The sequence below is a fragment of the Saccostrea cucullata genome, unplaced genomic scaffold (genome assembly GCF_032062105.1).
Source record: "Saccostrea cucullata isolate Sc308-1 unplaced genomic scaffold, CSIRO_AGI_Scuc_v1 ctg6509, whole genome shotgun sequence".
Classification (NCBI taxonomy): domain Eukaryota; kingdom Metazoa; phylum Mollusca; class Bivalvia; order Ostreida; family Ostreidae; genus Saccostrea; species Saccostrea cuccullata.
The window spans coordinates 22,577-48,958 of NW_026918928.1; the positions used below are offsets into that span (position 1 = coordinate 22,577).

The 26,382-nt window shown below is 34.4% G+C and overlaps 1 protein-coding gene across 1 annotated transcript in view; it reads right to left on the reverse strand.

Annotated features, from left to right (window-relative positions):
* Positions 1–7,113: 7,113 nt before the first annotated feature.
* LOC134275877 (RILP-like protein 1) overlaps positions 7,114–26,382 on the reverse strand; it is a gene marked incomplete at its 5' end in the record, with an annotated part of 116,084 nt that continues 96,815 nt past the window's right edge. The window contains one exon of the mRNA XM_062758162.1: positions 7,114–7,647. Coding sequence (XP_062614146.1) covers positions 7,587–7,647 — 61 coding nt within the window. The remainder of the gene's footprint in view (positions 7,648–26,382) is intronic.

Here is a 26,382-nt window from a genome sequence, read left to right on the forward strand (position 1 = left end):
AGCTAGACAGACGGATGACGGACAAAATGTGATCAGAAAAGCTCACTTGAGCCTTTGGCTCAGGTGAGCTAAAAATCAATGAATCTTTGGGCAACCAATTTTAAGCACAATAGACTGTCAACTAATTTTTATTTGTCTGATTTTTTTTTAAAAAGAGTTCAATAATGGGTAAAATGGAAAGGAATTTTGACTTTTATTACTGAAGTGAATATAATTTAATAGATTTAGGAAGGAAGTTGTTTATGTTTACAAAAATAGTCTGAAAAAAATGTTACGGTTTTATTCACATATTTCCAAATCATATGATAGAAGTATTTGGGAATTTGGAAACAATGACATGATGTTCATTCAATTTCTTCAATTTTTTTTTTCATTCAGATTTGTGTTTCATCTTAATCATATATGGAGTCGATATTGCCCTAAATGTAATTGACTAATGCAGTTTGGTGTTAAAGATATACAAAATGTATTTAAACCTAAGAAAGTGAATAAACTTGCATAGCAGTGACGAAATTTATTATTTAGCCAATGCAAGAATTGCACGACAATTTCTCAAGGCTATTGGCCAATGCAGCATTGCTTGACTATCAAAGGGCCAATGCAGGTACTCTCTCTCTCTCTCTCTATGGTCATTACATGCATTGCAAGGCTCTCTCAAGGTCCGATGCAGGCATTGGCTGACTCTCTCAAAGGTCCAATGCAGGGCATTGGGCAACTCTCCTGAGAGCCAATGCAGGCATTAACTGACTCTCTCAAGGTCCAATGCAGGTATTGGCTGGCTCTCTCAAGGTCTCATGCTGGCATTGGCTAACTCTCTCAAGCTCCAATGCAGGCATTGGGCAACTCTCCTGAGAGCCAATGCAGGCATTAACTGACTCTCTCAAGGTCCATTGCAGGCATTGGCTGACTCTCTTAAGGTCTAATGCAGGCATTGGGTGACTCTCCTGAGAGCCAATGCAATCATTAACTGACTCTCTCAAGGTCAGATGCAGGCATTGGCTGATTCTCTCAAGGTCTGATGCAGGCATTGGGTGACTCTCTTGAAAGCCAGTGCAGGCATTGACTGACTGTATTGTGGACTGTATGCAGCTCTTAAGGTCTAATGCAGGCATTGGGCAACTCTCTTGAGAGCCAATGCAGGCATTGACTGACTCTCTAGAGGTCCAATGCAGGCATTGACTGACTCTCTCAAGGTCCAATGCAGGCATTGGCTGACTCTCTCAAGGTCTAATGTTGGCATTGGCTGACTGTCATGCATGCAGGAAATATATGGGGAAAAATATTAACAATCTTAAAATTATGAATTAATACAGGCTTAAACAAACGTATATTCATATTAAGAAAAATAGTGTTATTTTACCTCAGTAACCAGTATAATATATTGAACTTGGTTGAATAATGAAAGGATCTGGGAATGTTGACCTACAATATGGTGGCCATGAGGTATATCTCTTGCTTAAATCACCTCAGTATAGAAAACACTCTATTACAGGGCTCTCACACCCATTTTTGGTACTGGGGCCGGGGCCATTGAAATTGGGAAAAAAGCGATGTTTTTATTAAAATTGGGAAATTTTTACCAGTCATAATTTAAACTCTTACATCATTGTCTTGCACTTAGTAGAAATATTTTTTTCTACACTGACAACAGTACTGCAGGGATCAAACTTAACTTTTTGACCACTGTAGCAAATATCAGCAGATTCATTTTTTTTTTTACTATCAAATTATAATATTGAAGTTTCACTAGCATTTTTGTCCTCATAGTGATTCATATAAGCAGAGACATATGTCTCTGATATAAGATTTAAATAATCTATAAAAAAAAAAGATAATAATTTACCTCTTGGAAGCATTTAGGCCGTTTTGTTACAGATGAAATCTGAACAGATACAGAGTAAATGAGTTGTGTATAATTAAAAAAAAAATCTTCGTTTTAAATTTGAAATAAATCATTTAATACTAAATCATTTAATACACTGGGAATATATTTTTTTGGAAAATTACATAACTTTTTTACTCAAGTTGATTAAGAGATTGTAAATAATTTAATGGAATATCTAACGTTACATTGTATAAATTTACCATAAACAAAGGAGTGGAGGAAATTCGGATTAAAAAAAACGATCGTTTTTGGAAGTAATCAAGTCAGGTATAGTGCTGCAAAATGGATAAGATTATGGGGATTTATAAACTGTAGGAGCTTGGTACCTATTATTTTTTAATTGTTAGGGAATCTAATAGCAAAACAGTGAATGAAATACCTTCTCATTCAGTCTTGGTAATCTGAATTTTTTTAAAGACCTTTTTCTCTCGCAAAAGGTGGCGACCACAGGTCGCTTTTAACTCGCAATTTTTTATTTTAATTCTCATTTAAAGAGTATTTTCCATTAATTTTGAGCCCTGACATCATAGATCTTCACATTCTGCGACATGTTGTGAATGAAGAAGTCGGACCTATACTTTACTACAGACGACTTTCGTTTTCATTCTAAACTGGTTCCGGCATATAAACAAACTACCAGTTCATAACACGAACGTGTTTCCTTCATATCTTAACAGTGCTTTTACGACTGTCAAAGACATGCTTTTTTTGTTACAGTAATAAACTCGAAGCAATCATACATTGGGAATTTTTACACTTAAATTTGGGAAAAAAGGTAACTTTTTCACGTTGGGAATGGGGCCGAATATCGGCCCCAATTATAGAGAATCGAGAGCCCTGTATTAACCAGAAGTCTCTGTCGAGACTGAAGCTCTATTGGTTTGTACTTATAACAAAGGAAGAGAAAAGTAGCAGTTGGGACTTGAAACTTTACAACAGCAATAAATAGAATAATGATCCTTGATCGCGTCTCTTTTTGTGGCAAGATATTGCAATAGGACAACAACTGTAGGAATAGCTTTTAATAAACTTTTACAGTACATGTATTTTCAATTTTAGTTTGCATGGCAATATCATTCATCAAAATTCAAAAAAAAATTCAAAAAAAAAATTATATATCTCAGTGTAGTCTCCTTCCATGCCACATTATATAATTATCAGACTAAAACTGTTCTTGGAGTACAATTTTGAGAGTATTTTACAGAAATTTCTATTTTTAGTAACCATGGCAACAACGTTCATTGAAATCAAAAACCAATACAAAAAATCATATACTTTAGTGTAGTCTACTTGTTTGCCAATTATACTGAAATCAAACCAAAACTGTAGGAGGAGTATCATTTTTAAAGTATTTCACAAAAATTTCTATTTTTAGTAACCATGGCAACACTGATATTGAAATCAAAAACCTATATACAGAAATGAGTATCTTTGTGTAGTCTACTTGTGTGCCAAGTTATACTGAAATCAGACCAAAAGTGTAGGAGGAGTAGCATTTTGAAAAATTGTTTACGGACAGACGGACGCATTACTATCGCATAAGCAAACAAGAGGCCCAAGGGCCTTGAATCGCTCTTCTGATAAATTGTACAATTTATCACTTCTATTAGAAGCCTCCAACTCTATTAGAATCATAAGACCCAAAATGTATCAACTTACAAAGTTTGATAATATCTAGCCAGTTAAGACTGAAGATATTATAATATAATTATAAAATACCATAAGTAGGTCACAGTGACCTACCTTTAGATTGAAATTTTCTGAGGACTCAAGATACATTACTTGACAAAGACTGATGATTCTAATTAAATAAGTACCTGAGATATTCAAAAGTAGGTCACCATGACCTACTTTTTGGTCAACATTCTCTGAAAACCCAAGATGCATCATCTGAAAAAGTTTGACGATTCTAAGCCAATTAGTACCAGAGATAATTAAATATAGCCATCAAATGTCAAAAGTAGGTCATGGTGACCTACTTTTTGGTAGACGTTATTCAAAAACCCATAATGCCTAAATTAACAAGATTTGATGATTCTAAGCCAATAAGTACCTGAGACATTCAAAATTAGGTCACCATGACCTACTTCTTGTTGGACATTCAATGAAACCCTAAGATGCCTCAACTGACAAAGTTTGATAATTCCCAGCCAATAAGTACCAGATATAATTAAATATAGCCATAAAATGTCAAAAGTAGGTCACAGTGACCTACTTTTTGGTCAACGTTCTCCGAAAACCCAAGGTGCCTAAACTGACAAAGTTTGATGATTCTAAGCTTATACGTACCTGAGATATTCAAAAGTAGGTCACTGTGACCTACTTTTTGGTCGACGTTCTCCGAAAACCCAAGATGCATCAATTGACAAAGTTTGATCAATTTAGGTCAATAAGTACCAGAGATACTTAATTATAGTCACAAAATGTCAAAAGTAGGTCACCATGACCTACTTTTTGGTCGTCACTCTCCGAAAACCCAAGATGCATCAACTCACAAAGTTTGATGATTCTAAGCCAATAAGTACCGGAGATACTTAAATAAAGCCATAAAATGTCAAAAGTAGGTCACCGTGACCTACTTTTAGGTCGTCACTCTCCGAAAACCAAATATGCATCCACTCACAAAGTGTGATGATTCTAAGCCAATAAATACCTAAAATACTTAAATATAGCCATAAAATGTCGAAAGTAGGTCATCGTGACCTACATTTAGGTCGACATTTTTCAAAGACCCAAGATGCATCTACTGACCAAGTTTGATGTTCGTAGGTCTGAAGGTAATCAAAATATGCATTTTAAACAATTTGAAAACAAATGTCGGCAAAATTCAAAAAGTAGGTCACAGTGACCTACTTTTTCATATATATGTTTTAAGGTCCCAAGATGCATCAAAGTACAAGATTTGATGATTCTAAACCTCCCAGTGTCTGAAATAATGGGATTTAATGTTTTTAAAAGGATAAGTCACAAAGTTCAAAAAGTAGGTCACGGTGACCTACTTTTAAGTTGACATTGTTCGAGGACCCAAGATGCATCAAATGACAAAGTTTGATGATCATAGGCCTTAAAGTGTCCAAAATATGCCTTCAAATCAATTTGAAAACAAATCCCCGCAAAATTTAAAAAGTAGGTCACCGTGACCTACTTTTGATTTAACATGATGTGAAGTCGTAAGATGCATCAACTTACAAGAATTGATGATCCTAGTCCTTATAGTAAGCAAAATATACACGTTTTTTATTAATTGTAAATTTAGGTCAACTTTGAAGTGACCTTGAGACCACGCCCTTTGCCCCAGGGTAATTCCCCGTGCAAATTTTAATCTTCGACATATCCTGATCCTTGTATGTAAATTTGGTGAAAATCTGCCTGGTGGTTCTGGAGAAGAAGATTTTTGTAGCAACTAGTACTTTTGGTTTTGTTTTCCTTTAATAATTATTTGATTATCTCCCCAGAAATTGGTAAAGGTGTAAGGGATAACTCATTTTTTTAAATTTTCATTTATTTTGCACCCAAACCCTTATTTTAGCCAACATAATCACTTTTACAGTAAATGGTAGCCCTTGGGCCAAGGATACCCTGTGACAAATTTGGTACTGATTGGCCAAGGGGTTCTTGAGTTATGGCCCATATTCTAAAAAGTTTACACACACCATACACCGCACACCGCACAAATGGCCATAGCATTAGCTCTTTGAGCCTTTGGCTCAGAAGAGCTAAAAACTGGCACAATTTTAAAGGAAGATTATTGTGTGGTTTAAGCAGACATCAGCTGAAATAAAAAAAACATATTTGTTGAACAAAGCTAAATTGATATGTTAATATAGTAGTTCCTGGATTATCAACACTCAGTTGAGAACAAGCTCACAAAACCATGGAATAAATTGGCAGTAATTTTATATTCTAATAAACTTGTTACATTAAAATCTGCTTACTTTCCTTGTATATGTACACAAATTTTAAAGCTAAAAATACAATAGATTGTGAAAAGCAGTAGAAAATTTGACTTGACAAGAAAAATGTAAACTACTGAAAAAAAAAACATTTTTTCACCTGAATTTTTTTAAGCATTGTTAAATAAATTACACATCTAAATATTAATTCATCTAACTTTTCAATTTCACATAATAACATCATGCTTAAACTAGGAGACTTATTGTTCACAGAACAATAAGAGGTCTTTCCACCTTCTCTGAATTTCAATTTTGTTTTATATCTGACTCCTTAAAATTAAATTCCATTAATAAGAAACCAAATTAGTCTTAAAGGATAGAAAAAAAAAAAAAAAAAAAAATGAAATGATCTTGACCTTTGACCCTGAAAATTTTTTCAAGGTCAAAGGTCAAGGGTCATAATGCAATTGACCCCATGCTTCTACAACTTATAGTTTTCAAGTTATAAGGTTTAATAGTAAGTACAAAGACATTAAAGGGCAATAACTCATACAACGGGTCATCAGTTCCTTTCACACATACAGTGAAGTTATGCCTAAAGTCTAAGAAATCAGTGAAAGTTTGGTGTCTCTACGGTCTACGGATTCGTCGGAGTAGCGATAACAAGGTTTTTGGCACAAGGGGCAATAACTTTTAAAAGGGTCAATCTTAGGGGACAAGAATGAAATCTTTGAAATGGTTTTAAGAGTACATTTTAATGATGCAAAGACAAATTTCATATGTTCAAAGACAAAAGAGATATAAAAAAAGCTTAATTTCTCAGGTTTGGAATGACCTTGACCTTTGACCTTTGCATAAATTTCAAGATCAAAGGTCAATAAATCTCATGCAGTTGGTCCCATGTCTCTACGACTTCTCGTTTTGAAAATTTTTAATTATTTGTAAAATTCAAAAACTTTCAGGGGCAATAACTCATTGAAGGGGTCTACGAATCCTTTCATAATGAATAGATTGAAAGGTCCTCTCAAGTAGTCATAGACATTGGTAAAGGTTTCGAACCTCTGCGGCTTATGGTTTCGGAGGAGTAACGATAACAAGCATTTCTTGCGAAAGGGGCAATAACTTCGAAAAAGGTCAAGGTTCATTTACACAGGGTCAACTGCAATAATCTTTTATGGAGTACATTCTTATGGACTATAAATCTCTTTGATAAATCTTGAAACTCAAAATCACACGGTGGAAAAAAAATAAAAAAGGAAAAGAAGAAACAGAAGAAAATCAATAGGTCTTTCCACAGAAAGGTGGAAAGACCTAATAATACATCTTCATAAAATTTAGGTAAAAAGTATTCATTTGTATGTTTCTGAGGGGAAAAAGTTAAACTAAATACAAACTTGACAGGCAAGGAACAATTATTATTCAACATCAGTCAAGTAAATGTAGTTGTATGATTAGATTTCAACTAATTATGTAAAACTACCATTTATATAAATGTTCAAAATTCTTTACCCTATAAATATAAATATAGACAATATATGTTTCTAAATTTCCTAAAAATTATAATCATACTGGTTAATGGCATGAATAATGTCTGTAGAAAAAAAACAATATAGCCTAGTGGTGATTGCTACAGCTGTAACATACTAGTTCTGTTTTGGTCCCATGATGCATCAGAACATTTCATTGGCAACAAATTAATTGTAAGAAGTCCATGGGTATGATTGTTTTTTATGCAGGAAATCTGACCATGAGGCTGCCATATTGAGTTCTACATCACAGAAATATTCTTCATTTACATCAGTTGGCTGTCAGCATATCTCACTGCTGGAACGACTTCTTGAGGAAGATGATCCAAAAAGTGAATCAAAACTGAAATTTAAAAAAATGCCACAATGATCATAATGACATCAAAAGCAAGCATAACATGCATACAAAGGAAGAAAGCAAAACGTTTAACCTACATATATGCTCAATACATCAGGGCTCGATATTAATGCTTGTCCGCTTGTCCGGTACCAATGAAAAAAAATTACGGGCAAGTGAATATTGCTGGGTACTTGTCCGATTGGACAAGTAATTTCTTTTATGTAAAGAAGTCTTCATATAATAATAATAATTAAAACAAGAGGCCCATGGGCCACATCGCTCACCTGAAAAACTTTGGCCATGCTGTTCTTTATCAGATTTCCCCCCTTTGTAATAGCAGTTGTGACCAAGCCCTATCCCCAGGGGTAATGATTTTAACAATTTAGAATCTACACTACCCCAAGATTCACATAAGTTTCAGCTTTTCTGGCCCAATGATTCTTAAAAGAAAGATTTTCAAAGATTTTTCCATATATCTTTCAATGTAAAACTTGGATTCCCCATTATGGCCCACCCTACCCCCGGGGGTCATGATTTGAACAATATAAAATCTACTCTACCCCTGGATGCTTCTACATAAGTTTCAGCTTTTCTGGCCTAGTGGTTCTTGAGAAGAAGATTTTTTACAGTTTTTTTCCTATATATTTCTATGTAAAACTTGGATTCCCTATTGTGGCCCTGCACTACCCCCGGAGGTCATAATTTTAACAATTTAGAATCTACATTATTCCAGGATCCTTCCACATAAGTTTCAGCTTTTCTGGACAAGTGGTTCTTGAGAAGATTTTTTAAAAGTTTTTTCCTATATATTTCTATGTAAAACTTGGATTCCTTATTGTGGCCCCGCACTACCCCCAGGGGTCATGATTTGAACAATTTAAAATCTACACTACCCAAGGATGCTTCCACATACGTTACAGCTTTCCTGACCCAGTGGTTCTTGAGAAGAAGATCTTTAGAGTTTTTTCCCTATATATTTCTATGTAAAAATTGGATTCCCCATTGTGGCCCCGCTTTACCCACGGGGGTCATGATTTGAACAATTTAGAATCTACACTACCACAGGATGCTTCCACATAAGTTTCAGCTTTTCTGGACCAGTGGTTCTTGAGATGAAGATTTTTTAATGACCCCACCCTATTTTTGTATTTTCTTGATTATCTTCCCTTGGAAAGGGACTTGGCCCTTGATTTAAACAATTTAAATTCCCCTCCACCCAAGGATGCTTTGTACCATGTTTGGTTAAAATTGGCCCAGTAGTTCTTGAGAAGAAGTTGAAAATGTAAATCAAAAGCCTGAAAGGCTTCAATGGCGTCGAACAAGAAAAACAATTTCAAAAGATCTGCAAATAGGTCAAGTGATTGACTCCAGTAACATAATAATAAAATTTAAAAAAATAGTCTTAACACAAATACAATATAGGGCCTGATAGCCTTGTGTCCTGGTCCGAATGAGTCAGGGTTCGAATTGACCAGACATCGTCAGAAATGTCCATCCTCTATATCAATCTAATTTCTTTTCAGTCAATCGAAGACATATGAAGGGTTTCATAAATTATTTTAATTAATTGCCAATGTCAGAGTGTTGTTCTGTTGTATAGTGATTGCATCTTAACTACAACCATGACTCTAATGTTACAAGTACGATCGACTTACGGTAAGGCGCGGTAAACAAATGGAGGAAATGGATAAATACAGTAATACTGGCATTACTGGTCAATATCGTAGGTTGTTCGGCTAAAATTGGGTTGAAGATCGTAAAAGTAAAGCTAAGATTAAGAAATTCAATCTTTATAGTCTTGCTGTATTCGTGTTTATTTTGTAATTATTTTACTGTATTTAAGATTGTTTGTATTACAGTAATAGGTCCCAAAATGTGATTCATGTCATTCGACGCACCCTCTCAGTAGAAATTCATCCGCAACAACCATAACGTTTTTCTTGCGTAAAAATTAAACATAATATCGTTTTTTTTATAGTAGTATTAATTGAAGATACAACTGATTTAATTTTATATTCAAGCTATTGTTCATTGTGAACGTTTTAAAAGAAATTGGTTTACAGCTGTTGCTATTTTCTATTGCGGATGCATCCACTGACACGTGCGGTCGCGTAAACCTGACTGATCGCTAGATGACAATCGGGCAAGCCCGACGCCATAAAAAGTTTACAGACGGACGGACGGACAGACAGCTAGACAGACGGACGGATGGATTGATGACGGACAATGGGTGATCAGAAAAGCTCACTTGACCTTTCAGCTCAGGTGAGCTAAAAAACAATTATTGAAAAGTTTATCGAATAAAATGGAAGCAGTACATAAACCCGAATTTTGATCCCGATATCAACTGCTATGAAAGTTTACACTTGATCAGGATCAATGTTCACTAATTGCAGCCATACTATTGCATGGCATGGATCTTACGACATTTGCAGATTTGGAATATATTTGGTTGATATTACAGATTCACTTGCGAACGTTTATGTTGTTGTCAGGACAGGAAGTCTAGATAAAATTTCGTTTATATGTGTTTGGCTTATTTATCAATAATGACACTGATTAATCTGGCACATTTAATTTTTTAATTCAAGTAATAGTTTCCAAGTTGACAGAATATAGGATATTCATTGAAAAATTTCGGACAAGTGAAGTTGAAGCTCTGACAAGTAAATATCTTGGTGACTTGTCCGAATGGACAAGTAAGAAAAAAAGTTAATGTAGAGCCCTGTACATAATTATTGTAAACATATTACATTTGACTGTGTAATATATTTAGCGCCTTTCGCAGAAAGCTTTTTCTGCTAAATCAAATACATGTACATCGATAAATATCTTGTTTACAAATATTCATATAAAGCACATTCACAAAGTGCAAATTCAACTCTATGCTAACTTTTAAAAAAATCAATTTCCGCCAAATATTCTACAAGCTAAATAAAATACATTTACAGTATAAATTAGGGAAAAATCTCTATACTTAATAAAAACCAAAAACACAAGCGAATTGGTGCCGCTTCCCCTTTTGGAGTCTTATTGCACTAGTCTATGGTGTACATATTGTATCATCTTTATTTGTCCATCACACTATGATAATTCAATATCTTTCAATCTTTGCTGGACCTGGTGCAAAAGTTCGAGTGATAAAAATTTTGAAAGTCATTTGATAAAAAATCAAAGAGCATTTCAGTTCCTGGTCAAGGTCATTGGGTAAAAAAAATCACATAGCATTTGGAGAGGTCCTTTCACTTATAGTACTGCACCTGTAAAATTTGAAAAAATCTGTCTCCTCTAGTAAAAACATAGGTAATCAGAGATTACAGAGCTCACCTCAACGAATGTTGTCTTTAAGTAAGGCAAAGTCACACAATTAACCAACAAAGAGTATACATTCCAAAAATGAAAATATTTTTAAAAGCAATTTTGATCTGATACTTTGAAATAGACCTACATAAAAAATTTAAACTACTTCTTCTTCATGAAAATGTAATGAAAATCCAGCATCTGAAGCAAATTTGAGAGTTTTCATCTCTTGATGCAGCATTTGTGCAAGTTTGGTTTATACAATGTTATATAAGCCTTATAGTTTTTGGTAATAGACCTGCAACCATAACTTTTACCTTGTCTATTATCTGAAAAATGTATGTCCAATTCAGCATCCAAGCAAGTTCATTAGTGTGCATCCTTAGATGTATCATCCATGCAAGTTTGCTCATTATAGGGCTCATAGTTTATTGGAAATGAAACGTGCATCAAAACTAACATTTTCACTCATCCACAAAAAGTAGGTCAGATTCAGCATCCGAAGCAAGCCTGGAAGTATGCGTCCTTAGATGTATCATCTGTGCAAGACTGGTCATTAAAGAACTCATAGTTCCTTGGAAATGAAACCTGCACCAAAAACTTTTAACTATTCACTCAATCGGAAAATGTAGGTCAGATTCAGCATCCGAAGCAAGCCTGGTAGTGTGCATCCTTAGATGTATCATCCATGCAAGTTTGGTCAACATAGGGCTTATAGTTACTTGCAAATGAAACCTGCACCAAAAACATTAACCTGTTCACTCAACTGGAAAATGTAGGTCAGATTCAGCATCCGAAACAAGCCCGGTAGTATGCATCCTTAGATGTATCATCCATGCAAGTTTGGTCAACATAGGGCTTATAGTTACTTGGAAATGAAACCTACACCAAAAACTTTAACCTGTTCACTCAACTGGAAAATGTAGGTCAGATTCAGCATCCGAAACAAGCCCGGTAGTATGCATCCTTAGATGTATCATCCATGCAAGTTTGGTCAACATAGGGCTTATAGTTACTTGCAAATGAAACCTGCACCAAAAACTTTAACCTGTTCACTCAACCGGAAAATGTAGGTCAGATTCAGCATCCGAAGCAAGCCCGGTAGTATGCATCCTTAGATGTATCATCCATGCAAGTTTGGTCAACATAGGGCTTATAGTTACTTGGAAATGAAACCTACACCGAAAACTTTAACCTGTTCACTCAACCTGAAAATGTAGGTCAGATTCAGCATCCGAAGCAAGCCCGGTAGTATGCATCCTTAGCCCGGTAGTATGCATCCTTAGATGTATCATCCATGCAAGTTTGGTCAACATAGGGCTTATAGTTACTTGGAAATAAAACCCACACAAAAAACTGCACCAAAAATGTTAACCTGCTCCAAAAACATTAACCTGGTAATTCCTTTGCTGAAATTGCAGCATCTGAAACTTTGTCTGGTACAATAAAACACACTAAAACCATCTTCCATGCATGTCTAATCAGTATAGGACACAGAAGTAATTAAAAAGAAAACTGCTCCAAAAAACTTAACCTTAACCTGGGACGCCGACGCCGACACCGACGCCGACGCCGAGGGTATCACATAAGCTCCCCCCAACTTCGTTGAGGTGAGCTAAAAAATGATGCCAAGGTTAATTGTTTAAAAGTAGGTCTCACTTCAACGTCATGACGTCAAACATCACAATACATTTGGAAAGCCTTTTTAAGGCAAATTGAGGTAATGCACATAAAAAATATTATAGCCCTGTCTTTTCAGGTGTAAAAGCTACAACAATGGTGAAATTTGAAATAATGTTAAAACTCAAGTTCAAGGTCATAAATCATAATAAATATGAAAAGCTCTTGTCACAGTAATGCATGTGTAAAATATTAAAGATGTCTCTTCAGAAATTAAAGCTCTGGCCAAAGTAAAGTTTTTGAAAAGATTATGAGGTCAAACACAATAATACAAGAAAGGTCTTGTTAAAAGTAATGAAAAACTGGATTTTGACAGTCCTATCTTCAATCAATCAAAATCACTGGACAAGGTTTAAATTTTTGTAAAGTACGTGTGCACATGTGAATGCATTTGCGTCAAAGTGCACATAAATATTTTTAATACACTGTCTATTTAAGAAAAAGGATAAAACATCAATTAAGTTCAAAGTAACAGTATATTCAGTAAGGTTTTGTGACAGGTAAACATTTGTGATATACGTCCCAGCTTCTTTCATTCAAAAGTTATGATCAAGGTTTAAGTTTCTTTGACAGACAAATGATATTAAATGTTCTCAAACTTTAAAGAAATCAAGGGGACAAAAAAAGAAGCAAAACAAATGAGCAACAGTAAGCCTATAACCAAAATGCACATAAAGGTCAGCAACATATGCACAACCTTTTCACCTACCGGAATGAACTGTAGTCTTGTTGTTCTTTGAACATCAATTTATTTCTAAACAAGAGGCCCATGGGCCACATCGCTCACCTGAGTAGCTTTGACCATGCTGTTCTTTACCAAATTTCCCCCTTGTAATACATATTGTGACCAGATTGTAACCTATGGGTCAATTTGGACAATTTAAAATCTACACTTCCTCGGGATGCTTCCATATAAGTTTCATAACTTTTCTGGCCCAGTACAGTCAAACCTGTATTAAGAGACCTTCCAACGGAGAAAGGAAACAAGAGGCCCATGGGCCACATCGCTCACCTGAGAAGCTTTGACCATTCTGTTCTTTACCAGATTTCCCCCTTGTTATACATAATACATCCTGAACCCTACCCCACTGATCATAATTTAGACATTTTGAAATCTACACTACCCCATGATCCTTCCATGGGAACATATGTTTCAGCTTTTTGGCCCAGTGGTTCATGAGAAGAAGATTTTCAAAGATTTTTCCTATATATTTCTATGTAAAACTTTGATTCCCCATAATGGCACCGCCCTTCCCCCGGGGGTCAAGATTCCTATAATTTAGAATCTACACTACCCCAGAATGCTTCCACATAAGCACACTTTTTCTGGCCCAGTGGTTCTTGAGAAGAAGATTTTCAAAGATTATTCCTATATATTTCAATGTAAAAATTTCATACACCATTGTGGCCCCACCCTTCCCCCGGGGGTCATTATTTGAACAATTTAGAATCTACAGTATACCAGGATGCTTCCACATAAGTTTCAGCTTTTCTGGCCCAGTGGTTCTTGAGAAGAAGATTTTCAAAGATTTTTCCTATATATTTCTATGTAAAACTTTGATACCCCATTGTGGCCCCGCCCTTCCCACGGGGGTCATGATTTGAACAATTTAGAATCTACACTACACCAGGATGCTTCCACATAAGTTTCAGCTTTTCTGGCCCAGTGGTTCTTGAGAAGAAGATTTTCAAAGATTTTTCCTATATATTTCTATGTAAAACTTTGATACCCCATTGTGGCCGCCTTTCCCCCGGGGGTCATTATTTGAACAATTTAGAATCTACATTATACCAGGATGCTTCCACATAAGTTTCAGCTTTTCTGGCCCAGTGGTTCTTGAGAAGTAGATTTTCAAAGATTTTTCCTATATATTTCTATATAAAACTTTGATTCCCCATTGTAGCCCCACCCTTCCCCCGGGGGTCATGATTTTTTTGCACAATTTAAAATCTACACTACCCCTGGATGCTTCCACATAAAATTCAGCTTTTCTGGCCCAGTGGTTCTTAAAGAAGAAGATTAATCAAAGATTTTTCCTATATATTTCTATATAAAACTTTGATTCCCCATTTTGGCCCACAAAATATACCTTCCCCCGGAGGGTCATGATGTTGAACAATTTAGAATGCTACATAACCCCAGGATTATTACAGTCCTTCCACAAAAATTCAGCTTTTCTGGCCCAGTGGTTCTTGAGAAGAAGATTTTCAAAGATTTTTCCTATATATTTCTATATAAAACTTTAATTCCCCATTGTGGCCCCGCCCTTCCCCTGGGGGTCATGATTTGAACAATTTAGAATCTACACTACCCCAGGCTTTGCTACTTTTTAAGTTTCATGATTTTCTGGCCCAGTGGTTCTTTGAGAAAAAGATTTTCAAAGATTTTTCCTATATATTTCTATATAAAAATTTGATTCCCCATTTTGGCCCCGCCCTTCCCCCGGGGGTCATGATTTGAACAATTTAGAATCTACACTACCCCAGGATGCTACAATACATAAGTTTCAGCTTTACTGGCCCAGTGGTTCTTTGAAAGAAGATTTTTTAATGACCCAACCCTATTTTTGTGAAACAAATCTTGATTATCTCCACCTTGCGAGGGGATATGTCCCTTCATTTTAACAATTTAAATTCCCCTTCACCCAAGGATACTTTGTACCAAGTTTGGTCAAAATTGGCCCAGTGGTTCTTGAGAAGAAGTCGAAAATGTGAAAAGTTTACAGACGGACAGGGATGACAGACGGATAGACGGACAAAAGACGGACGGACGACGGACAAACCTGTGATCAGAAAAGCTCACTTGAGCCTTCGGCTCAGGTGAGCTAAAAAGGTCACATATGACAGGTGGTCTCTTTATACAGGTTGCTTCTTTTCCGCAGTGTTCAAATATACGTACAATGCTGAAAATATCACACATGTATTTTGAATGTATTTTATAACACCTTATGTTTATTTCCACTTTTTGATAGTTACTGCTCAACTCTAAAATGCTTTTACAATTGTCCTGTTAAGAAATGAAAATTTCTTGATCTGCATGAGTCATTTGAATATTGGGAAATATTGTGAATCTCTGAAAACATTAATATTTTTTCATACAGTATAAAAAAGCTGCAAAGTTTTTCCCCCTAATAATAGTTGTTCTTTTTTTAACATGATAGCCTATATAACTTCGTATGTTTTGCATATAACAAAGAATAAAAACTGTTTCATGATTTTTGTTATGCATTTGGTATCAAATTAAATTATATTCATGACTGAAATATTTATTTAACCTAATTAATTTTTTTTTCATTACTGAACTACCCGTGTCTAATTGCCTGTTTGTGACACTTCAATTATCACATGGTGTGGGTGCTATGGAGTGTTCCCGTTTTGCACACATTTTTAGCTCACCTCGACGAAGTCGAAATGAGCTTATGCTATACCCCCGGCGTTGGCGTCGGTGTCAGCGTCCCAGGTTAAAGTTTTAGGAGCAAGTTCATTCCCAAGTAACTATAAGCCCTACCTGAACCAAACTTGCATGCATGATGCATCTAGGAATGGACACTACCAGACTTGCTTCAAATGCTGGATCTGACCTACATTTTCCAGATGAATGACCATGCAGGTTAAAGTTTTTGGAGCAGGCTTAGGTCCATTCCCAAGTATCAATAAGCCCTACCCGGACCAAACTTGCATGGATGATGCATCTAGGGATGCACACTAACAGGCTTCGGATGCTGGATCTGACCTACATTTTTCACAAGACGAAAGACCACCTTTAACCAATCGCTTAATGTAGCTTAATGGTGACTTAATGGTGCTTAAAGAAGTTAACTCCATTAAGCCACCATTAAGCTGCAACTTACAGGTGCTTAATGTCAAAACTTCATTAAGTTACCATTGTTAAGCCATTATTTTAAGCCGAGCTTAATGGTTACTTAATGGATTAAAAAAAAAACCTCATTAAACTTTCACGTTTTACGCATTTTATATCAAAATTTAAATCTTTGATCTAACTTTTTAAGTTATTTCAATGTCATTTACGCAAAATGTATTTTTTTGTGATTTATAATTTTGTCTATGTAATAATTTTTTGTGTTTTATCGTCATTTTTATATAAAATTTCTGTCAAGATGCAAAATCTCGGGCATGACAATTTAAACAGCTTGCTCAACGGTTTAGAAATTTTTTTTAATCATTTACAGTATCAATAAAAAAAGTTTTTTGATTAATTCCCGCATATGATTTTTTTACAATAGATAATTATTACATACGTTGTTTTTATTATTTGTGTAAAAGATTTTTGTTTTAAAAAATAAATAATTATATTATTACACGCCGGGTCAACCCCCTGTGAAATATCTTAATTTTCACTACCGAAAATAAATTTGTTTTTAAAATTATCTTTATCCATAAACACAAAATATACTTTTTTTTTTTCAAGAGATGGTATTTTTATTTCATGTGTTAAAAACAACATATTCTGCTACATAATTCTCAGGAATATAAAGTCATGTTCTCATGAGAAAAAAAATCTGTCTTTTTTTTTGGAGGGTGCTCTCGGGCTGGGGCCACAGTTATTAAAAAAATGTTTAGTTTTTAAGTTTGACTTTTACATCATCAAATTTTAATTTAAATCAATTTGTTATTTTTTCAATCCATATATAATAAACTAAAAATTAAAGTATTTAATCCAAAAGTAATAAAAATACGGTCATTCAAGTGTATTTTTCATTGTTATTTCAAAATCGATTTGCATAGAAGAACAACCGATCAGATTAAACATGACATCCGACCAGATTTATACACATTGGGAAAAGGGGTAAGATTAACAGTGTACATTACCGACTGGTGTAAACAATAGACCTTGATTAGTAGTCCATTATATATACCGTCCCCGGTGGAAACTAAGGGAAACTGTTATAAAGTTACACAACGTACACAGATTTTGATGATCAATTATTTTTACAAAATTTAAATTTAATGCAAGCATATAACAAATTCAAAATTATGAGTTATTGCAAAATGAAGTTTAAGCTCGTAAACGAGATTGTCACGCACGGCATAAATCTGTAGACACAAAAATTGTATATATATCCGTAGAATATTTTATTATTATAAAAAAAATTTCAAAACATTTTGTCAAAAGAAAAAAGATTTTTTGTGTTTTATCTATAACTAATTGAGATTTCTTGCTATTTTAATGTCTTCTAACGTCTAATGTATCCTTATATTATGAGTTCTAAAGCATTTCATCAAAAATTTAAAAGCCGAATCAATGTAATCGGTCATTTAGAAATGTTGCAATGTGCGCGATATAAGCCGTTTTAAAATGACCATAAATCCGAAAATATATTACATGTCTACTGACCCTAAAAACATTTCACCTTAGTCTGATGTGTAGTTTACAAGATCACTCGCGGACAAAATTTTCCCAGCAAGAAAAATAAGAATAATAATAATAAAAATTTGTTAAAACAAATCACTATAATAATAATTTTTCACCCATAAAAACAGTAATATCGCCTGCGTAATGGTGCTTAATGGTGGCTTAATGGTAGCTTAATGGAGTTTGGACATTAAGCACCTGTAAGTCTAACTTAATGGTAGCTTAATGGTGACTTAATGGTGATCTAAAAGTTACCATTAAGGACCTGTAAGCCACCATTAAGCTACCATTAAGCTACATTTAAGCACCCATTAAGGACTTTGAGATGGCTTAATGGTAACTTAATGGTGGTGTAAATGTTACTTAAAGTTGCTTAATGGTGACTTAATGGTGACTTAAAGACAACCATTAAACCACCATTAAGGACCTATAAGCCACCATTAAACCAAGCTTAAAGGGTGTGTTTCATCTTGTGTTTCAGATGAGTGACCAGGTTAAAGTTTTTGGAGCAGGTCCATTCCCAAGGAATCATAAGCCCTACTGGCAACAAACTTTCATGGATGATGCATCTAGGGATGGACACTACCAGACTTGCTTCGGATGCTGGATCTGAGCTACATTTTTATTTCCAAGTAACTATAAGCCCTACCCGGACCAAACTTTAATTGATGCATCTAGGGATGGACACTACCAGACTTGCTTTGGATGCTAGCTCTGACCTATATTTCCCAAACAATACACCAGGTTAAAGTTTTTTGAACAGATCAATCCCAATGAACTTGAAGTCCTAGATATCTGCAGTATTAACAAAGTTATGAATATTTGTTTACACTGTAATACATGTTTTTCAAGCTAGACGCTTAGAAATGTGTATATGCCATGTAAGGGGTTAAACAGAACTTGCAAGAATATTGTTGTTGGGATAAATACCAACTATTAAGAAAATATGATTTGAGATTTGCATTACTCACACTGATAACATTCGTTCGAGGTGAGTTTTGTAATCTTTTGCCCTGTTCACACGGAGAGTTTAATTCGAATTAAACGTAAGTTTAGTGCGAATTAGCTTTGCTTAGCGTTCACACGGAGAATTTAATGCGAATTAGTTTAATTCGAATTAGTTTACTGCGCATTAAATTACTTCGCATTAGCTCCGTGTGAACGCTAAGCGAAGCTAATTCGAATTAAATTTTGAGGAATGCGTAATGGCAAAATTAGGTCAAATGCCACATGTCCGTGGTCAGCTTGAAGTATCTGTGCCATTTTTGAGTGAAAAACTAAGGAAAATTGTGTTAATCACTAAAATGTGTGTACAGACACTGTAGCATTATGTCAAATGCATCTGCTCCTGCATAAGGTGACGTGATTTGCAAATGACGTCATTATTGCCTTACTGACGCCTGGCCGTAGAAGTAGAATTTTAATTCGCATTAGTTTACTTCGCATTAGCTGTCGTGTGAACGCAATTTAATTCGCATTATTTTGATTCGCATTACTTTACTTCGCATTAATTTACTGCGAATTAAACTCGTCGTGTGAACAGGGCATTTGATTACCTATGTTTTAATTAGGTATAGAACAATAAGTGTGAAATGTGTTTTGATAACAATTATAGTCTGATTTCTGGTTAGGATTTACCAGGGCTTACCTGTATTTTACCTATGTATAATTAAGAGGAGGAATAAATATTTATTTAATGTACATGAATATTTATTGCAAAAAATGAATTTATTGAATATTAAATTTAATTATGTTAATTATTATATTAAAAATATGACTGCCATTTCTTGAAAAAGAAACATTTTTTTAACGATGATAATTCTGAAATTGACACCGATTAATATTCATTATCATAATGAATTATTTAGCATAAATTTCTATTTTGTTATAAAAGTAAAGATTGAAATTATTGAAAACTTGTAATGCACATAATAATTTTTTTGTTGTTTTAATTTTTAGTTTTATTTTTTCAATTCTCTCCTATAGGTTTTCCTTTCCACTATATTCAAGTTTTGGTATAGACTATACCAATTAACTAATTATCTCACCTGATCAAATTCCAGGTTTTGCACACATTTTTACAATGCCTGAAATTCAAATGTGTGCAAAACAGAAACAAACCAGTGCTACCTAGCGTGTGTTTACATACCCACTGGTGACACAATGCACTTAAATAAACATCTATTATTTAGTTACTTGTTAATTAAAGTTAAACAGGCAGGTTTTATAGCTGAATATCCATTTGGCCCTTATAGCATGAAATGATATCTGGATCGACCTCGAACGTCTATTTTCAAAATGGTACTCGATCACTGGACAGAAAAACGTGATGTTTATGTTTTAGATTTTTTAAAATGTTTATTCAATAAATATCAAAGCATAAGTAAAAATATTCATTTTTAAATGTTGTTTTATTCGTAAAACTCGCATCATAAAATTATTAACTGAAACAATAGGCCCATGGGCCACATCGCTCACCTGAGTAACTTGGGTGATGCATTTCTTTACCAGATTTCCCCTTTTGCTATACCTATCGTGCCCCCTACCCCCTTCCTTTTCATGATTTTAACACTTTAGAATCTACACTACCACACGCAGGATGCTTCCACATAAGTTTCAGCTTTACTGGCCCAGTTGTTTTTGAGAAGAAGATTCTTAAAAGATTTGTTCTGTATATTTCTATGTAAAACTTGGATTCCCTATTGTGGCTCCGCCCTACCCCCGGGGGTCATGATTTTATCAATTTTTAAAATATCTACACTGCCCAAGGATGCTTCCACATATGTTTAAGCTTTCCTGGCCCAGTGGTTCTTGAGAAGAAGATTTTTTAATGACCCCACCCTATTTTTGTCTTTTCTTGATTATCTCCCCTTGTAAGGGGACTTGGCCCTTTATTTTAATAATTTAAACTCCTTTTCACCCAAGGATGCTTTGTACCAAGTTTGGTTAAAACTGGTCCATTGGTTCTTGAGAAGAAGTCAAAAATGTGATAAGGTTATGGACAGACAGAGGGACAGACGGACGGACGGGCGAACGACTGAGAAAATGTGATCAGAAAAGCTCACTTGAGCCTATGGCTCAGGTGAGCTAATAAAAGCATGTCTGTAGTTGTTTTGAACCAAAAACGAAGCATGCTCGACCAAAATTGAAAGTAGGAATCCAAAATTATGTAGTCATTTAATTCAGGTAAAATTGCTTGGAATTACTACCGTAAAATCCCGTGTATAGAGCGCAATGTCGTAAAAGACGCACCCCAACTCTGGGGATAAAAATCCTGAAAAAAACGCTGGTCCTATGTAAAAAGTGCATCCCAAAAACGCAGAAATTGGATGTGACATTATTTTTCTAGTACAGTAACTTAAAATAAAATAATGGAAAATTTACGAATCTCAAACGAAAGTAGAACGTCAGTTTTTTCACTTTACATATTCAAGTGTGCATGTGTAAACATTTTGATTTAATCTTTGTAATAGTTATCTAACAAGAGGTAATAATACTTGATTATTTTCTTATTAATTTAATTCCAAGCCAAGCGTGTTATGAATTTAATTCTTACCAGTAGAATATATATATACCAAGCGCATGTAAGTATGTACGTAAACAAAACTGGGTCATACCCAAGCGATATAAATGCCGAAAATTTGGCTTTTAGGAATTAAACAGTTCTTGGTATCTATTGATAATTTTCTTGAATGTAATTGACTGTTTTTACAAATACATTTACATGTGCTTACACTGGCTAGTGTTTTAATAACCCAGGTGTTGAAGTGATAATCGTTATATAAACAATGGTCATGGCCTACGTGCAGTGATTTTTCTACAATTTTTAAAAGGGGCCTGGGCCTTTTCAATTGGGAAAAATTGTCGACATTTGTGTCAAATTGGGAAAAACAATAAAATTGTAATTTAAACCTTCATATTGACAAGTAAAATAAAATATATAAGTAAATGTAATATCATTTATTAAATTTATTTGCTACAAAATTTTTAAACAAAATGGACACAGTTCTACATTTTTAATTTTCTTTCATTTTTTGTTCTTTGATTGTTATATATTTCCTTTTTTGCCATAATGGTAGACATAATTGAGAAAAAATAATTCCCGATTTTTCCTTATTGCTGGCATTTGGAATAAGACACAATTTACAAGCATATATCATAATCACTAGATTTAGCTACGTAGGTAATTCTAATTTATTTACCTAAGCATATATTGCTATTTTTAGGTGTTTTCTCTGCAATTAAATGACTATTGATATTTATAATAGGGATAAAAAACAATTCAAAGCAGATAGTTTATACATGAAGCAAAACATGTAATTCCATTGTTTGGTTATCTGACCATACGGTTGCGGTCATGTGAGTATGATTACTTCACATTGTGCTGAATAATCACCGACCTATTATCGTGTTAACAGGAACTGGACTTCTTTGTCATTTCATTCAAGGAGTAACTGTTCTAACTGTCATACATAGCCCCAAAACTTTCAGAACTTTGATTGCAATTGCGCAGAAAAAAACATTTTTGCAAGAGGGATTTTTTCATGAGTTGTTTTCAGATGAGTTCAAAGTTGAAAATGATCGCTGCATCAAAATGATATTGTCTGCACACCCTGAGAAAAATGCTTTTTAATAGAAATAGTTGCTAAATAAAGCTACCTCAGGTAGGTAAATAAAGCTATGTAGGTAAATCAAGCTACGTAGCTAAATCTAGTGATTGTACCAGACCTGTATATTGCTGTATTTCTCTGCAATGCTAGTATCTGCAGGATGAAGAAACAGTTTAATTTTCGTGAAATCAAGGAAGCTTGTTGCAGAACTACTAGTACTTGCAATTTACAAATAAAGCTATGTTTAACCGATTCACATGCATATTCAATTTCTTACCATGTACTGACACACGTTTGACATGGACATGATCGGTGTGCTTTTCCAAGTCTTGCAAATACACAAATAAACTGCTGTTTTTTCGCCATTATTTTAAGTGTCCCAATGACCAAAAAAATAGCGTTCCATTTTAGATAAGTCGTACATAAAAAATTCAATATAACCAAAATAATACGTCTTGAATTTTGGAAAAAAGCAGTTGAAAATTGGGAAAAAATAAGTAATTTTTGGGAGGGGAAAGGGCCGATATTCGGACCTAAATTGAGTGCAGAAAAATCATTGACGTGACAACATAGACTGAAGTTAAATATAGCAATGGAGCGGCTATAGAATCCCTAATGATTTGTGACTCGAATTACATAAAATTTTAAAAAATAAAAATAAGTTATAGAATTTAGAATTAAAACATCAAAAAGATTATAGCTGTTGACTCATTTCAAGGTATTAATTAAATACATTTATGTCTTAAGCGACATGAATTTTGTTGATGATATAAGCAACGGTAGTTCAAAATGGCGGAATAGGAAATAAAACTTAAACAAAGATTGTTTTTCATCAGAATTTTATTTTTGAAACGGTTTTATTTCTCTCAACACTTAGGGCATATGTTTATTTCTACATCAGGTAGGGCTTACGTATATAACTCTCTGAAATAGATTAACTTTGACGTAATTGGTTACAAAGGGTAATCAATACAAATGGATCAGGAAAATGGTCCTCGGCACTGAGAATGTGACCCGAAAAAAAAGGGGGTTGAATTTTGTTCCTATGTATTGAGTGCATCCCTACTTTTGAACAATTTTTTGACAAAAAAAAAGTGCGGCCAATACAAGGGATTTTTACGGTAAATATGGTCAGGAAAATCATGGTTGTTAGTCGTGTTAGGCAGGTGGTCATTTAATAAAGGTAGAATATATAGGGAAAAGCGTTGGGGGAAATTTTTACAGTCACATGTGACAGTGAGTCGCTAAAAACAGTGGGTCGCTATAACTGTAGTTCCTGAGAAGATCTTAAACGTATTTTCCATAATATTTTAAGGTAAAACTTGTGTTCCCTATTGTGGCCTCATCCTACCCCCAGGGGTCATGATTTTAACAATTTAGAATCTACACTACCCCAGGATGCTTCCACATAAGTTTCAGTTTTTCAGGCCCAGTGGTTCTTGAGAAGAAGATTTTTAAATTTTTTTCAAACATATTTATGTGTAAAACTTTGATTTCCTATTGTGGCCCCGCCCAACCCCCGGGGGTCGTGATTTGAACAAATTAAAATCTGCACTACACAAATATGCTTCCAAATACATTTCAGCTTTTTGGCCCAGTACTTGAGAAGAAGATTTTTAGTTTTTTCCTATATATTTCTATAAAAGACTTTGATTCCTTATTGTGGCCCCGCCCTACCCCTGGAGCTCATGTTTTGAACAATTTAGAATCTACACTACCCAAGGATGCTTCCACATAAGTTTCAGCTTTTCAGGCCCAGTGGTTCTTGAGAAGAAGATTTTAAAATTTTTTTCAAACATATTTCTATGTAAAACTTTGATTCCCTATTGTGCCCCCCCCTTAATCCCCCGGGGGTCATGATTTGAACAATTTAGAATCTACACTACCCTAGGATGCTTCCATGTAAGTTTCAGGTTTTCTGGACCAGTGGTTCTTGAGAAGATTTTTTAATGACCCCATCCTATTTTTGTCTTTTCTTGATTATCTCCCCTTGTGAAGGGACATGGCACTTTATTTTAACAATTCAAACTTCCCTTTACCCAAGGGTGCTTAGTACCAAGTTTTGTTAAAATTGGCCCAGTGGTTCTTGAAAAGAAGTTGAAAATGTGAAAAGTTTACAGACAGATGGACAGACAGATGGACTGATGATTGTGATCAGAACAGCTCCAAGGCAACAGAATTTTACACACATATATGCCAAAATCAGTACATGTAAATGTATGTCTCCTTTAGTAGCAGGAGATATAATCTTCAGTATTGCTGAAATATGCAAGGAAAAAAAACAAAAAATAGAAAACTATGGAACGCTGTCACTGCCTTATAGCATACAACTATGCATTTATCATGTCAATTTATCATTACGTGATGTGAACATATCTTTACGTTATGTCAATTTTTTATGAGATGATGTAAAAATATCTTAACATCATGTCAATGCTGCATTACATGAAGTAAATACATCCTTTCATTATGTCAGCACTTCATAACTTGAAGTAAAAAATTCATTATGTGAAGTTATAATGTGTTTACATTGTGTTAAAACTTTATTGCGTGAAATGAATGTTTCTTTATAACATTTCATTTCTTTAATATGTGAGGTCAAAATTGCATTACGTCAAGTAAATAGTGTTTTATAATTAAACTTATCATTATATGAAGTCAAAAATCCATTCCTTTTTGAGAGTGTATATTTCTATTATATCAAAGCATTATTACGTGATATGAGATTTATCTCTATTTTACGGCGATGGCATCATGATGTGAGGTGAACACATCTTACCTTTATGTCAGTGCTTTATCACGTGGTGTAAAAAGAGTATAACATAATGTGAACATATCTTTATATTATATCAACACTTTATTACATTAAGTCAAAACTCCATTCCGTGATGTGGATATATAATTACATTATGTCAACTCTTTCTTATGTGATCTAAAAATATCTTTATATTGTGTTAACTCTTTATCATGTTGAACAATTTAAAATCTACACTACACAAATATGCTTCCAAATACATTTAGCTTTTTTGGCCCAGTACTTGAGAAGAAGATTTTTAGTTTTTTCCTATATATTTCTATAAAAGACTTTGATTCCATTAGCTCATGTTTTGAACAATTTAGAATCTACACTACCCAAGGATGCTTCCATATAAGTTTCAGCTTTTCAGGCCCAGTGGTTCTTGAGAAGAAGATTTTTAAATTTTTTTCAAACATATTTCTATGTAAAACTTTGATTCCCTATTGTGCCCCCCCCAATCCCCAGGGGGTCATGATTTGAACAATTTAGAATCTACACTACCCTAGGATGCTTCCATGTAAGTTTCAGGTTTTCTGGACCAGTGGTTCTTGAGAAGAAGATTTTTTAATGACCCCATCCTATTTTTGTCTTTTCTTGATTATCTCCCCTTGTGAAGGGACATGGCCCTTTATTTTAACAATTCAAACTTCCCTTTACCCAAGGGTGCTTAGTACCAAGTTTTGTTAAAATTATCTTGAAAAGAAGTTGAAAATGTGAAAAGTTTACAGACAGATGGACAGACCCAGATGGACTGATGATTGTGATCAGAACAGCTCCAAGGCAACAGAATTTTACACACATATATGCCAAAATCAGTACATGTAAATGTATGTCTCCTTTAGTAAAATATAATCTTGTTCATTGAAAGTGCAGCCCCCACCCCCACAATTTTTTTTTGTTGAAGTATAAGTTCACTTACTAGGTTAGGGTAATGTAGTATATCTGAAAAAAGGACTGGTCAAGTAAATGGTGTTTTA